Source organism: Plectropomus leopardus, chromosome 1 (genome assembly GCF_026936395.1).
Source record: "Plectropomus leopardus strain MGB_pleo_1.0 chromosome 1, ASM2693639v1, whole genome shotgun sequence".
Classification (NCBI taxonomy): Eukaryota; Metazoa; Chordata; class Actinopteri; order Perciformes; family Serranidae; genus Plectropomus; species Plectropomus leopardus.
In genome coordinates this window covers 18,479,812-18,494,914 of record NC_142176.1, presented here as the reverse complement: position 1 = coordinate 18,494,914, position 15,103 = coordinate 18,479,812, and the positions used below count along the sequence as shown (strand labels likewise).

The 15,103-nt window shown below is 38.0% G+C and overlaps 1 protein-coding gene across 1 annotated transcript; it reads right to left on the bottom strand.

Moving 5' to 3' along the window:
- Positions 1–408: 408 nt before the first annotated feature.
- On the bottom strand, positions 409–12,984 carry tmem276b (transmembrane protein 276b). The gene is made up of 4 exons (XM_042484402.2): positions 12,230–12,984; positions 7,739–7,852; positions 5,583–5,720; positions 409–4,812 (listed from the first exon to the last, which is right to left on the bottom strand). The coding sequence occupies exons 1-4, from the start codon at positions 12,624–12,626 to the stop codon at positions 4,565–4,567; spliced, it is 897 nt and encodes a 298-aa protein (XP_042340336.1). The 5' UTR covers positions 12,627–12,984; the 3' UTR covers positions 409–4,564.
- Between the last annotated feature and the right edge of the window lie 2,119 nt (positions 12,985–15,103).

Genomic DNA, 15,103 nt, shown 5'->3' with positions numbered 1-15,103 from the left:
TAATAGTTGTATCACAATTTATTATTCATTTAATATTCTGTAACACATGATGGATCCAAAAACCACCACCAATATTTCGTATTTGTTTTTTTACATAATGGGCTTATACCAGAGATTGTATCACCTCAGCCTTTAAGAGGCAAAGACGCAAAGCACCACATACTCCCTCTAGATGGCACCATGTCCTAAGTGACAAGAGGCCTCGCCTCCGCGCTTATCTGTGGGAGGGTGCTGTCCACGCTGCTGCTATAATCATCTGCTAGACATTCACCTCTTAGTTGGACTGAAAATCTGTTTCCAGTTCCATAAACTAAGCGACTCCCACAGATACAATGGTACAAAACACATCACTGCCTCGTCACCAAGATTAAGAGAGATACATGTAAATTTAAAAAGGAGCCAATCTGCAGAACACAAAGTCACAACACTTTAGTAATTACATGTTTTATTTCAGTAAAATAAATCAATTAAAAATGGACACAAGTTTAAATATATTGAAAGAAACTAACTGTAATGAGATCATGCAAGACTGTAATGTCTTTTAGTCCCCACGTAACATCTGCAGTGGATTGAACCAGTATAAATGACTTGTAGAAAATAATAGCTGTGCTACTGAAACAAGTGCCACTCTGAATGGTGGCGTTTTCACAGGGCATCTCTCATTGCACAGAGTACATGTCTAAATTCCTCATGAGACAAAGGAAGTTGCCACTTTAGAGGGATTTTACAACAATTTCCAAATACAGTTACACTGCGTTGACCTCATTTGTTCTCTAAAGCACATCATTCTTAGTGTTTTGTCAATCTTGCTACTGTGTGCTGCTGTTCTCCTGTATTGAAACTCCAATCAGTGACAAAATCTTAGCTTGAAAATACAGACAATTGTTAGTGTTCTTGTAATTTACTTTTTGCGATACGGGGTCATTAATATTTGCTTGAAAAGTTTTGCTTGTAATACTAAGTCCTGCACATGTGCAGTGGTGGCAAATCAGTACTGGAAAAGTCAGATTCCCCAACTATAATACATGAAAAAACCTTATAAGAGTTGTGTGCAATTGTGCTTCAGTCCTAACAACACATTATACTTGCACCATGTACTTATACATTACAGATTACTGCTTACAGTAATACTTCTATTACTGCACATCAGTCTGGGTGTGAACTTAAAACTTTATAAAACCAAAACACCAAACAGCATTGCATTCTGTGGACGTCAGAAATCACACTGACTCAGGTGTTAGTGTAATGACCATAGATATAAATACTTTTATATTTATGGCATGTCCTTGTTTCTGGCATAAATATTTTCACAATAAGAGCCTAGACCGACTGACCCTAAACACACAACATGGTATAAACCCAAACCTGTTGTAAAAGACACAACAGGGTGCTTATTACATGCTCTGATCATCTTCTGCTCCCACATGTGACCTTGCAAACATAAAACTTAGAACTCTACCTGCTCAGACTTCAGGTTCACAGACTTTTATGAGACCCAGCAAAGTGCAAAGATTCAACAAGACACTGAAGATACAGTTTTCAATCATGCCTCAGTTAATTTCCTCGACTTCTGAAGAGTGGTAGCCTCATGAGGAGGTTAATGGTGATGGTGAGAGGACTGAACATCACACACAGTGTTGTCAACACACATTATAACACCTTTTTTTATGAAAGTTAATTGACATAGCTGATAGAATATCTCATGACTCATCTCCAGCGATTTATAAAAACTTCAACACACATGGCTGTAGTATTCTTGTTTCATGAACTCGTGACATGAGTTTGAAAATAAATGAGCTCTAATAACTGGGGTGGGGTAACAGAAAAATGGCTGTTGTGGGTTATCATTTTTGTTTCTCATTTTTCCACTGAACAAATTAAGTCTGAAACATGGCCCTGACCCATACTACGTACTATGAAGTGTACAATTTTGTAAGTTGAGACACACAAACTGGTGTTTGTCTGATTTGTACTGAAGACACATAGTTCAAGCTGTGCACCAAACAGCAATCCGACTGCTGAGTTGAAACAGCACAATTTTAAGAAATGTTGACTTTATTACTTTTTTTCACGCAAAATGTCCTAGTTTTTGAACTGCTGTCAAACACTTCTAGGTATACCATGCAGGATTCTTGGATAGTGTTTGTAAACAGACTCCAGTGAAAATGAAGATCATCGTAAAAGCCAACCTGAGATTCACTCTCATTTGGCGTTTCCCCTCACTATATTTGCATTTTTGAGTGTAAAAGACTCATTTAAGTTGCCTGAATTAGTTTGTCCTTGTTTTTTACTCTGCTGTTTTTTTTTTTTAGAAGATTCTGTTGCTGTGTTTTTGTGCTGCCTCTCCCTTATTTGTCCATCTACACAGCTGTCCCGCATCAGCCTTGTTAGTCCTTCCCTGCTCCTCAGTTTCTCCCAGCCAATCAGCTCGCTGCCTGTTCTCCTGCCTAATCACCTCATTTCCCTCACTTGAGCTCCTCCACCATTTCTCTCCACCTGCAATTCATCCCCTCGTCAAGACTAGTTTGTATTTCATTTATCATTTCAGTCTTTGTTGGATCATTGATTTGTCAGATTTTCAGTGTGCTGTTTCCATCATTGTAATACAAAGTGATCAAATCAAATTCCTGTCGCCTGCCTTCTCTTGCATTTGGGTCCACATCAGGTGACACCAAAGCCCCGACCTCACCTCAGTGCTGTGGGGGTACACGCCCAAAAAACTATTCTGAACCCAGAAAATAGAAAATACAGGCAGAGTGCAGAGTCTCTGCAGGAAAATACACTTCCACACAGTTCAAGGGGGTAATAATGGATGATTCTGCGTGAGTCTACACATTGTTTTTATGGAAATCCTGCATAATATACCTTGTCATTTTAGTACTGATTCTTAAGTGAACTTCATTTTGTCATTTTCCGATTAAAACACAAAATAAGCTTACAGTGTGTATTTGGAATACAGCTCTAAACATACATGACTGCAGTCCTTTCTAAATTACTATTTGTGCTTTTTTCAACACCAAATTTGGAAGTACTTTTAATCCAACAATTGAATCCCAAAAATTAAGTACACTACATGATACATAGTGTACCATTTTCTATGTAAGTACACAATAAATATGTATTTTCTGCCTCAATAAATTATACAAGATGTGTTCAACACATCAGTCAAACTGTGAATCTAGTTTTAGACTTTAAAATCAAACGTCTCATGGATTTATGATGTCCACATGTTTTAAAAAAACAGCTCCTCTGTTTCCTGTGTGCAATTCATTGTGAGAACATTATCAGTCACATAAATGATCATCCATACTGTGCTTGTTTCATTGTTTAAACCACCACTGAGCTGATTATATTCAAGATGTGATGACACTTTGGCCCTCTATTGATGTGTGATGTTACTATGTTACTGTGCTTAGTGTAGATGAGGATTTGGAACGCAGCTTGTGCTTTTGTTTTTCGCAGGATCACTGAAGTTTCATTTTTTTTTCTCCCTTCAAAAATCGCTTAACTTGCTTGTATTACACAAAAAGGCTGACCAACATTGAGGGTAAACAATGGAGCAATCAAACACTCCCTCCACAGTTTTGTTTTCTTGTTTTGTCAGCAAACAGCCGGGTTGCGTCTGTCAGTTTGGTAAAATACCTTTACGTTGCTGAATCCAAGAATGGATTCACGCTCTTGTAACACCACTCTGTAACTCTTTATCCTCTCCTCCCTGTCAGCCATCATCACCTCTAAACAAACAGAAAACAAACAGTCTTATTCAAAATCTACTTCACAAACAATGATCTGGATCTACACAGAGATGCATTTATACATATAGAATCTTTAAAGAAGTCAAACTGTTTTCTCTTCAATGCTGTTTTACTTTAGATTATTTTATCGTACTGACCACGCTGCTAGATCCATTTTGTGCTCTGCAGAGGCTGTAGACGCTCCCCCCAGGGCTCATGTTTCATATCAGTTAGTGTGCTATGCTAAAGATAAGCAATGGGCAGTCAACACCAGATTTTTTTTTTTCATTACGAACAATAACACAGTGCACATCACTCGACTGAAAGAGGAATGCTGACAAGATGCTCTGGCCTGATGTGGGTTTTTTTTCTCCCATGATTCATCCGGAGTAATTGAGCATGTGTGGAAAAGCATGTGCTGGTGTGTGTGTGCTGTGTGGGAGTGTGTGTGGCTTTACGTATTTAAGAGAGCACCATTTTAAGACAAATTCTCTTTAGAGAAAACAGTCACCTTTAGATCAGCATGTCAAACATCTGAACCAAAAAAAATGTCTTATTTGTGCTATGAGAGCTGTGCCCCAGTCGTATGTCACTGCAGGTGATAGTCTTGGTGTTCCTGGAGGTCCCTCTGGGAAATTTCTAGATTAGGTGTGTGAAGTTTGTCGCTCCTTTCGGTCACAACTCAGGCACACTGAACACTCAAGGGGAGATGGCGATGTCGAGGGTGGTGTGAGATGGTGATCAGACAAAAACTGTTTCTGAGTTAAACATCAAGGTTGAAAGGGTGTGGTTTGTGCGTTCGGTGGGTCAGTCGCTTCACGACGCCTCTGTCACACGGTTCCATTCTCCTGCCTGGGCTTGTGGGTTGTTGTGCGAGCGGGCGTGCTCAGGGAGGGGGCCAAGGTGCAGAGGAAGCCAGCCAGCAATGTGAGACCGAGGCCCCCCCAGGCACAAAACATGGACCAGCCATAGCCATGGCTAATGTCCTCAGGGAGGCCGTACATGTAGCGGGGGTAGCGGGATAACTCAAAGTTGATTCCTGCCACACATGTGCACAAGGAGATGATGCAGCATGTTCCTGTGTGAGCAGAGGAGACAAACAGTGACTTAAAGGGATATCGCACCGATTTTCAACCAGCTTTTTATCAAAACAATGTGCGATATTATTTGTAGATGAACTGTGGTAAACTTACTTCCATCTAACCAGTGCCCAGATATCCCTCTTGCCCCCCGGTGAAAATCCTCCAAACGACATAATTTATATCATTTGAACGAGTTTCGCTTGCTCTGGGGCTGTTGCTTAAACTACAGGCTGTACTTACGCATTTTAGTATTGCCCGCCACGAACCATGCTGCCACCATCATGTACTCAAAGAACTAAGCTGTACTGATCAAATACAAACCAAGATTCTGTTATTGAGTTGCATATTTCTCACCTCAAATGTTTTAACACGTTTTAGCTGGAATACAAGATCTGTCCGAGCGCCATTGTTTCATACAGACAGGTCCACATTATGTCAGGCACATAGCATTCTGGTAATTGTAGGTTTTCCACCTCTTGAATAAAAGTACCCTTTTTCTCAGTTTTCTCTGGCCATGTAGCACCAATTTCAAAAGTATTTGCGTCTTGTGAGGGCCTTCTTTATATTGGAGAAATACTAAATTCCTACATGTACTGTGCATGTTACTGCAGGACAGGAGTCTTGTTACTGCAGATGATTGATCTACTATCTCACGTTTAGCCAGAGAAGCTCTCAGCTGTCACCAAATAAATACAGAAATTGAATACAAATTGGATTTTGTCTGCATGTTTGTGTGTCGATGTGGCCATATGTGCTCTCACAGTACCTCCCATGAGAAAGAGTAGCCCAGCTACATATTGCATGAGGTCATGCTGCTGGCAGCATCCCAGCACTCCAATGATCCAGCCAAAGAGAATGATGGACACAGCCATGCCCACAAAGCCGGCCGTCATTCTTCTTAGATCTGCAGGCAAAGGCAGAAACGTCACTGCCGAAACTGAAGAGTGTAGCTGAAGACTCTTGTTTAAATTGGTGTATACTAATTTTGCATTGCGTTAGAATCTAGAATCTGTTGTCTTCAAATCACCAGAGCATGAAGTTGCGAGGGGGATGAGTAGGTTTATTATGCAATTATGTGTATGTTTCTATGAATTGTTTGCTGAAAAATGTTTTTTAGTTATGCTTTTAAGGCCTGTCAGACCTGATGGACACTGAAATGTTTTTGATCTATCAGATAATTGGAAAATGATTATAACATTTCTCTTTCTTTGTATTGTCAGTAGGAAAATGTGTGATCCTTTAAATGCACTGGTGGGTTTTTTTATTATTTGAATGTTAAAGAACTAAATGACCCAAATCCAATCTTTATAGACTTGCTTTTGTGTGCTGTCTTCTTTTCATTCATTTTATTTATTTATATCATCCCATTTGCTGTTTTAAATATGCTTTATTATTATGGTCATTATTGTTACTGTTATAATTAAAAGAAAATTGTATTTTCTTTGTTTTCTGAAAAAAGCGGTATAGGGAAAAAGGAAAGACAATCCTTGAAACAAACCTCAAATTAAACCCAACTAAATATTCTTTTTTTTTTAAAATTAGAAACTTTAGTCTTCATGTATAATGAAATTAATACTAGATCATGATAACAACTTTATTAATTAATTATTGATTAATTAAGTGTACTAAGTGTTTGTACATTAAGTGTATACATTTAACACAGTCTCCATTATCCCTAAAGTCAGTACCAGTTAGCTTTACCCTGAAAATATACAATAGAGGATAAAATCTTCATGGATGACAATGATATAAACAGTCATGAGTATAGAGATATTTGTAGCTTACAGTTGTGGTATCCATAAATACTACTACGAATATGAATAACAGCTCAGATAAGGTTTTGGTACAGCATGTTCAAAACAGAACATATCAAAGCACATTCACAACAACACTGGATTAAAAAAAAAAAAAAAAAGGTTTCAAAACTGAAAATCATACTGATGCAATCCAAGGTCAAACAACTCCCTTACCCCCTCGCTTTGAACAAGGATATCAAGTAAGAAATACAAGCCTATCCAAGTGTTTTAAGTAGAAATTTGAAAGACGACATTGATCTGTCAGATGTAATGCCCTCAGATAAGCCACTCTTAAGCTAATGGCTTCCTAACAGTGATGAGCTGATATTGACAACCTCAGGTCATGAGTCTAGACACAGCACAGAAGGGCTTTTAAGGTCAGTGATATATATTCAGGAGCAAGATGTAGTATAATATTTCAAAAAATTCAGAAATTAACAGGTTATGAGTGTAAAGAAGCAAACGCTATTGTAATATAGACTCTTTTTTGTTTTGGTTTAGGTAAACAACCTGGCTGCTGTAAGTGTAGATGAGATATTTATGAGGGACTGAAGAGAATGAAGGCACAGGGAGGTAATGGCATGAATTTTTTCACTAGTTTGACTGTAAAAAAAACAAACAAATAAACTGGCATTTGATAAAAGTCTTTGAAGGGGTAAATTTAAAATATAATAGCAGTTTTGATTTATTCTTAAAATTTCCCAAACATCCCAGAATGCCAGCGGTAGAGACATGTTTGTGAATAATGTTATAAAATAGAAATATGTGCAATGAAAAAAGAAAGGTCTCAAAAAGTGTGCCTTGAGGAACATCAAATTTCATATAGCCAACTAAATAAATGACAAGCTTGTCTAAAGGATAACATTTTAAAATGTTTTTTGAATAAAGTGACTTAAAATTGACCTTGGAGTATAATGAAATGGTTGATTGTGGATTTTCTCAACCTTTTCTCTTCCTTGTTTTCTCTATTTATTACTAAATGTGACTTTATTCGTTGAATGTATAGTAGAATCATGAGGCCAAACACTGAATGTTGATAAATACAAAATTTGCAAAAAGTAGATAATCGGTGACTAAACTAACAAGTCCAACCAACATAAAGACAAACATAAACTTTCAGACTTACGGAGTGCATGCCACTCATCCTGTCGTATGGTCTTTGTGATGTTGATGGGTAAATTGCGTGGTAGGATGGACGAAGAGTAGTGATACTTGACTGGGGTACATCTTTGAATAATTCCTGACAAGAAAATAAAAAGAATATGATGGAGACAATTATTACCGGAGCACAAATATCTTTAATACAAGTATAGAGAAGTAACAAAGAAGAAAATTTGGTATAAATATCATTCAGAACCTTTGCCCAACTTGTAGGATTGTGAAATAATATACAGACATTATAGAAAAACTTCATATTTACTTTACACCCTCACTTTTAATTTACTGAGGTTGCTTTATTAACCTTGTGTTAAGCCACTCCTACACTGTTATTAAGGGGGGAGGAGAAAAAACTATGAATTATTCTACTGAAGGCTACATAAAGAATCTTAACTGTTGTCATTTCAAGTGAATCTACTTATATTGATTTAACTGTCAGTGCAGTAAACTGCGTTTAAACTAAGCATTCAGAGCTCTATATATTCAAAATACATATACAAGTATTTTAGTCAAGCAGCTACAACGTATATAAAGACATCCAACAAGCTGAACCTTCTCCAATGTGGCAAACATTGACTCCCGGTTAGAATTTCTTTAGCATTCATTGTTCAGAGTTTTTATGAACCAGAGCCAAATTTTCACAGAGGTCTCATCCTCTCCAAAACAAACAGACCCAGTGATTTAAAACGCTGCCCACAATGAATAAAGCAGTTTCATGTTACAAGTGTTTCTCCTATGCTGTTTGGCATATGGCAGATGAGCCACTAGCTGGTCTTTTTGCTCACCATTTTCTCCAACTACTTAAGATCCAGACATTCAGAAAGTTTTTACTGTTTTTCAGGTGATTATACACTAAAGAAAAAATACTTCTTATATTATATTCCCTTTCTGCCAATATATCCCCTACACCCTACACAATAGACCTTTAACTAACTGAACATTTTAGGGAAGACCAGGTTTTTTCTACTTCACATATGTAACCGGCTACAACCACAGGAGATGTCTTTCTTTGATAATGGGAGCTTAATGATGTGAGAATACAATTTTAAATTCCCATAGCTGTAAAAGCTTTTGTCAAACTTCATTAATCTCAAATTTTTCCTTCTGGTAGTCAGATTTGTGATCTCCATACTTTGATCTGAATCTTCTTTGTTAAAGCACCGAGGCTGCCATTACAATATCACAGCAGCATTTTAGTCCAAATATTTCATGTTTTGCAGACGGACTGATGTATAGAAAAGCCCACATCTGGTGCCAAATTGCAGCCTGCTGCTTCGTTTAGGCACCTGTGGTATTCTGTTGTACATCTAGAGCCTAAACCACATCATTAGTGTTATTAGTTTGTCATCACTTTTATGATGACTGAGAAATTCTAACTAGGTGAAGGCTTCAAGTAAGCCCAGTGGGTTTTCTGCATCCCCATGCACTGTATTATATTTGTTGTTTTGTCATTTTGTGTATTCAAAATCACGCAAAAAACCCCCAACAAAACACAAAGAAACAAAAACCTGATGTGTGAAATGGAAAGCACTGTATCCCAAACACCATTTACTGTCAACATGACATAAGTACATCACATCTAAAAAGCTTCAGCAGCACTTTTATTAAGACTCCAGATTCCCGTACCAAGCTGCTTTGAATGCAGTTGTGAAACATGTTGTAAAAAAAAAAATCACTTCAGTTAAGACTCCTCCACTGTCACAATTCTAAAGAAATTATGTTTTTAAGTTACTTTAACAGAGAAAATAGTGGCTACCTGATAAAATTGTAAATGCCCTGCACAGCTGTGGTAGATCCACACAGGTGATTTCAGTTATTTTGCCTGATTAGAGCTCCTCTCAGGACCGTGCTTGATTGACAGCTCCCTGACTTTCCTGTTGGCTTTGTAGTTCATATTGGGTTGAGACAAAGTATGTCTTTTTAAGTCTCACTGGTACACTGAGTTTGGTGACTTGATTTGATTCCCAGCATTTCTCTGCTCCCCTTTAATCTGAGCAGACGTCTAATCAGCCAAAATAAGTGAAAACACCTGTGTGGGTGTAAAAGGCCTAATGAAATACCACTCAGAGATCAACACTCACTGGCACTCTGCGGTATACGTGAAACGTGTTCAAAACTTAATGCGTTATTTTAACACTTTACTAGTGAGTCCACACCAGCAGCATTTGTTATTTTCCTGACATCAACACTGTGATCACTGAAACTTTAAGCATGACTAAACAAACAGCAGATACCTTTTACCTGTGCATGAGGACATATTTCTTAACAGAGTTTTGTAAACTGCATTGCTGTAAATATATTCTTAAAGTATAGTAGTCTGGCTGTTGTAATGTGCTCTTAAACGAACAAGCATAAACTATTATGTTGTTGAATTATGTACATTTGTGTCACTTTGGCAGGTGTGCCAGATCTAATAATGTGAAAATATATCTACTCTGTAGTGAACATGCAAATGACAGAGGGAGGCACATTTATTAGTTATTAACCTTTAAAAATAATCTGTGAAAACAGTAGTCTACTAATATGTGATCAGCTTACTCAGAAATCAATACCTATGTTGGGCCTAAACATGATTATGGAAAAGGATTTAATCTGATTTTAGTAATTAGACGAGGCTCAGTAAACTGATTAATGTAATGTGTTCATTTACAGTAGATTGCCTATAGCACAGCAACAAATATTACCTGTGGGAAGCTTGTGATTTACATTTTTAGTTTACAGTTAGGGGTGGGCGATACATTGATATTATATCAAGTCATGATATGAGACTAGGTATCATCTTAGATTTTGGATGTCGTAATGTCGTAAATGTTGTATTTTCAATGTTTTAAAGGGGCATTACAATAAAGTGATTTCATTTTCTTAACTTACCAGACTGTTCAAGCTGTTCTATTTATCCACACAGTCATTATATTAATATTGCTGATGATTATTTCTCAAAACTCTCTTTCTGTAAATAGGTTTTTAAAGCACCAATAATCCACATGGCAATATTGTTGCAATATCGATACTGAAGGATTTGTTTAAAATTATTGTGATATCTGATTTTCTCCATATCGCCCAGCCCCACTGACACTATCTTTAAGAAACAGTTCATTATTTTTAGACTGTATGCAGTCAGGATTAATAACACTACAAAATAAAACTTGAAAAACAGGACTAAATCCACACCTTTCTCAGACTTGTCAACAAAAACAGTAAGATAAGACACTTCATAAAGTTTTTATGTGTTACAGAAGTATCAGATTCATGTGGTCAGACCATAAAGAGTGTTGGACTGAGGGTCAATCAAACAAAAAACATGACTGTGTTGTCATTGTATAAACTGTATATAAATACATTTTATACATTTTAAGTGTTTGTTGGTTTGTGGTTATATATTTCGGTTCAGTTTTCCAAGAGGAATGCACATAATAAAGAATAAACATCAAAGCATTGAGCTAGGAGGGAAACGAAAGGAAAAACAAAAGTATAGATTGAGAAGGTGTAGGCTGAAGTTTACGTTGATTAAATCTGCCTTTTTATTTACCACACGCTTATGAGTAACTCATTTAATACTAAATTTATGAATGCAAAAGAAAAAAACCCAAAACATACATAAAAGACAATATTAACAAAAAGACAAAAAAAGGAACAACTCTACACTGATGTCAGTATATTATGATTTTAGAAAACCTGAAAGCATAACACTGTGGATGGTTCTATTCCAGAGCCTTGTGTGTTATTTATTCTTTTTAATGGCATTATTCATTATTTTCAAGCAGATAAAGTGGTGTATTCTCAGACTTGATGGATTTACATGATGTTTTGGACATTTTCTAGAGTCACCGCTTAAAAGGAAAAACTGTCACTGAGCTGATTTTCAGTATACTGATGTCTACTTTGACAGCAGTAATCACAACAACAGCTCGTGACACCCCTGTTTTTCTGCACAGAGTGGTTCCCTTCTTTGTGCATCTCCTCAGATTTGGGATCCTCCTCTAAATCAGGTACATAAATGAATGAGGCCTGAAATATGGCTTCTCATTGTTGCTCAGTGAGGAGGGCTGTGCATTATGTTTTTGTCTTGTGTGGGCCAAAACTCAAATCAAATATATCAATGATTCGGCTTGTTTGCAGTGTAAAATCACATTTTAAGACATGAATCTTTGCAAGATGTTGCTCACAGACAGAGAATAGAGGAGCAGCCATTATCTAAGAGAGAGACTCAGCAAAAGGGGGGTTCACTCAGCACCATGGACAGGGAAAATCCCAGAAAAACAAAAGCCTCTATTTAAAAAAAAAACCCCACAGGTTTATCTAATTTTATAATCTTCAAAATGTAAAAATCAGACACACACTGAAGTGAGAGGAGACAGTGGGCCTCTGTGCCATCCTGTTTGTGTCAGGCTAGGTGTGAGCTCATCGCTGAGCATCACGGCCTGGTGCACACAAGAAAAGCCAGACAGCTCGTGTTTACCTTTGTAAATAAGGTCCTCGGTCTCCAGGTCGAAGCCCTCCCGGTGACACTTCCTCCACAGCCCGGAGATGGTGGAGTTAAACTGCCGGCTGCAGTGGGACTCCATGGCAGACGCGGCGGCCAGAAAGTGGCGCTTCCCCCTGATGAGAGCTCCAGCATCTGGGCCGTTACCTTTCCTCTCCAGGCTCTTTGGAGGCATCTGGAGGGGGAGGTTGTGGTTGGAAATGTAGATGTAGCCCGGGTCGTTTCGCTTGTTGGCATAGTTTTTACACCTCTCCCGATGTCTCCTCGCGTCGGTCTCGTACCAATAATCGGTGCAAATCGCCATGGCGAGCAGCCCGAGCGCACAGAAAGCCAAGAAGAGCCCCGTGCCTGTTAATATTTTCATAGCGGCCATCTTCCCCGCTCGATGGAGAGCCCAAACAGTCGCAAGAAGGTTCCTCCGTGGCCGTGGTGGTACCGCGTGAAACGGATCACGACGGCACTCACAGCCTCGCGCAGCCCTGCACGAGGAGCATGATGGTGCAAGGCCAGCGTCGTCTGGACTGGATGCTGCGGTCTATTGTTGTGGTGCCCGGTGGATGCAATGTTGTTCCCACCATCTGTTATGGTACAGGAGGAGAGGGGATGGATGGCGACCAACGCTGTGAGGAGGAGGCAGGGGCAGTGATGTAGTTGCGCTCTCTCTCCTCCAGGTTGGTGCGGGATGGGGAGACAGGAAAGTGCTGCTCTGTTGTGGGGGAGTGGTCATTTGTGATGCTTGGATGGTCCCGTTTTGGATCTGGTAAACATGTTAAACACAGGTGCAGTGGGGGGACCTTTTAATCATATGCAAATCACCTTTTCCATCAATTATTATTTATTTTCTTAACTTGAATGTTCATAAAGAGCAGCAAGTGATGAGTTTTAATGTTCCTAATCCTGGTGATTTAATTGTTGTGTTTATATTATTGTTGATGTGTCAATTAACCCCTTGAGCAACAAGCAACTTAACAACACATGTCAAAACATAGCAAGAATTTAGTTAAAAGTTATAGGAAAATTAGCTGAAAATAAGAAAAACAAACAAATAAAGAAACTATATATATATATATATATATATATATATATATATATATATATCAACCGCAAGAAAATGGCCTGGAGAAGGGCAGAAAATAAAAAAGTATATACTTTCTTTCTGTAACTAAATATGTAACTGTGATTATAAACATAGTTTTCTGGACATCCCCACAGTTTTCAACAGTTTTCAAATAATTCTCCCTCCTTTTTTAAAACTAATTTTAATTTTTTGCAATTAACAGGACACTTCTTGCCAAGTTGCTCATTGCTTTTCCCCCCATGATTTTGAAAAAAAGTCAAACCATTTTTCTCAAGTTTCAAAGATTTAAATAGCTTGTGAAAGATGTCTGAACGCAGCCCAAGAAAACTGATGTCCAACCAGGTTTTAAGGGGTTAATATCTTTATAAGGAGTAGGTTCTCTTCTACAGAGATTGCCATTTTGTTTATATTATAAAAAGACTGAAATGGTTATCAAAATAGTGAGCAACTCGTTGATTATTCAGCTATTTGTTGCAGCTGTACTTGTATAAACTGTTTTGGTAATTTAATTTATAACATATCACATTTTATTAACTCTTATATCATTTATACACACCTTGATTTGTGAAGATACTTAAAACTGTCAGATAAATGTAGTAAAGTAAAAAGTACAATATTTCTCTCTGAAATGTAGTCAAGGTTTGAAAATGGTGTGAAAATACTCAAGCAAAGTAAGAGTACCTCAAAGTCATACTTGAAGTACAGTGTGTGAGTAAATGACTTTGTTACATTCCACCATTGGTGGTGAGTTTGAGATGTAAAATACTGCATAGATTGTTTTTCTATAAGGGGGACTCTACATACATAAATACATAATAGTATTCCACTGATAAACAATAACTCTTTTATTGTTTACTTTTACTTATATTGCTTCTGAAATTCTAATCATGTCAATAAAATTAATTTGATTTGGAAATGTCTACATTGGCTGACAAAGGAAGCCTGCACCTTTAATTCTTTACTTCTGCTTACTTTATGTCAGCCACTGTAAATGACCATCTGTTACCAAGCCTATTGGAACCCATTCCTGATAGCACAGGACCATATTACAGCATAAAACACTGATATTTCATATTTTTTTCATTAAAGAACTTGTTGTCATGTTGGAGACAGTCACAGTTTGTGTGTATGACATGTTGATTCCAGCACAGAAAATTAAATCACAAAGCTGATAGATCATTTCAGGATTTTGTGAGCAAATCCACTCAACAACTGAGCAAACGGTTCAAATGTTTTCGTCCACAAGATCAATCGGATATTCTCATTCAGATTCCAGGAATTTATCACTTGGACTGAGCTCTGAAGTTTTGGGAGCGCAGTTGAGTATCAATGAAAGATTTGTCACTCGTGCGTCTGCACTACAGTGTACATAGTGGTTGCTTGTTGTCCTTCTGTGCTGTGACTGAGGAAGGCTCCCACAGACAATAGGCTGCTCACAGGCTGATGACTAAGGAAGGCAACCCGCCGCGGAGTCGTTATGGCAACAGAAGCTTGCCAAACAGACTGTGTTGAAATTGGACAAGTGTGAACACACAATCAATACCCCCCTCCCTCCACTCCCATATGACATTTTTAGGCATGGGATCTTTGCGGTAAAAATATGCTCACGGTGGACAGGTTTCTGTGGAGCGAGGTCACAACACACCAGGCTGCCTCAGCACCTCGACACAGGAACACCGATCAATATCAGGATATCCTAATCCCTCTGAGATCATTAAAACACCTGCGACGCAGTTCTTCATACTAACTGTCTGCTCGTATGTGTGGTAAGC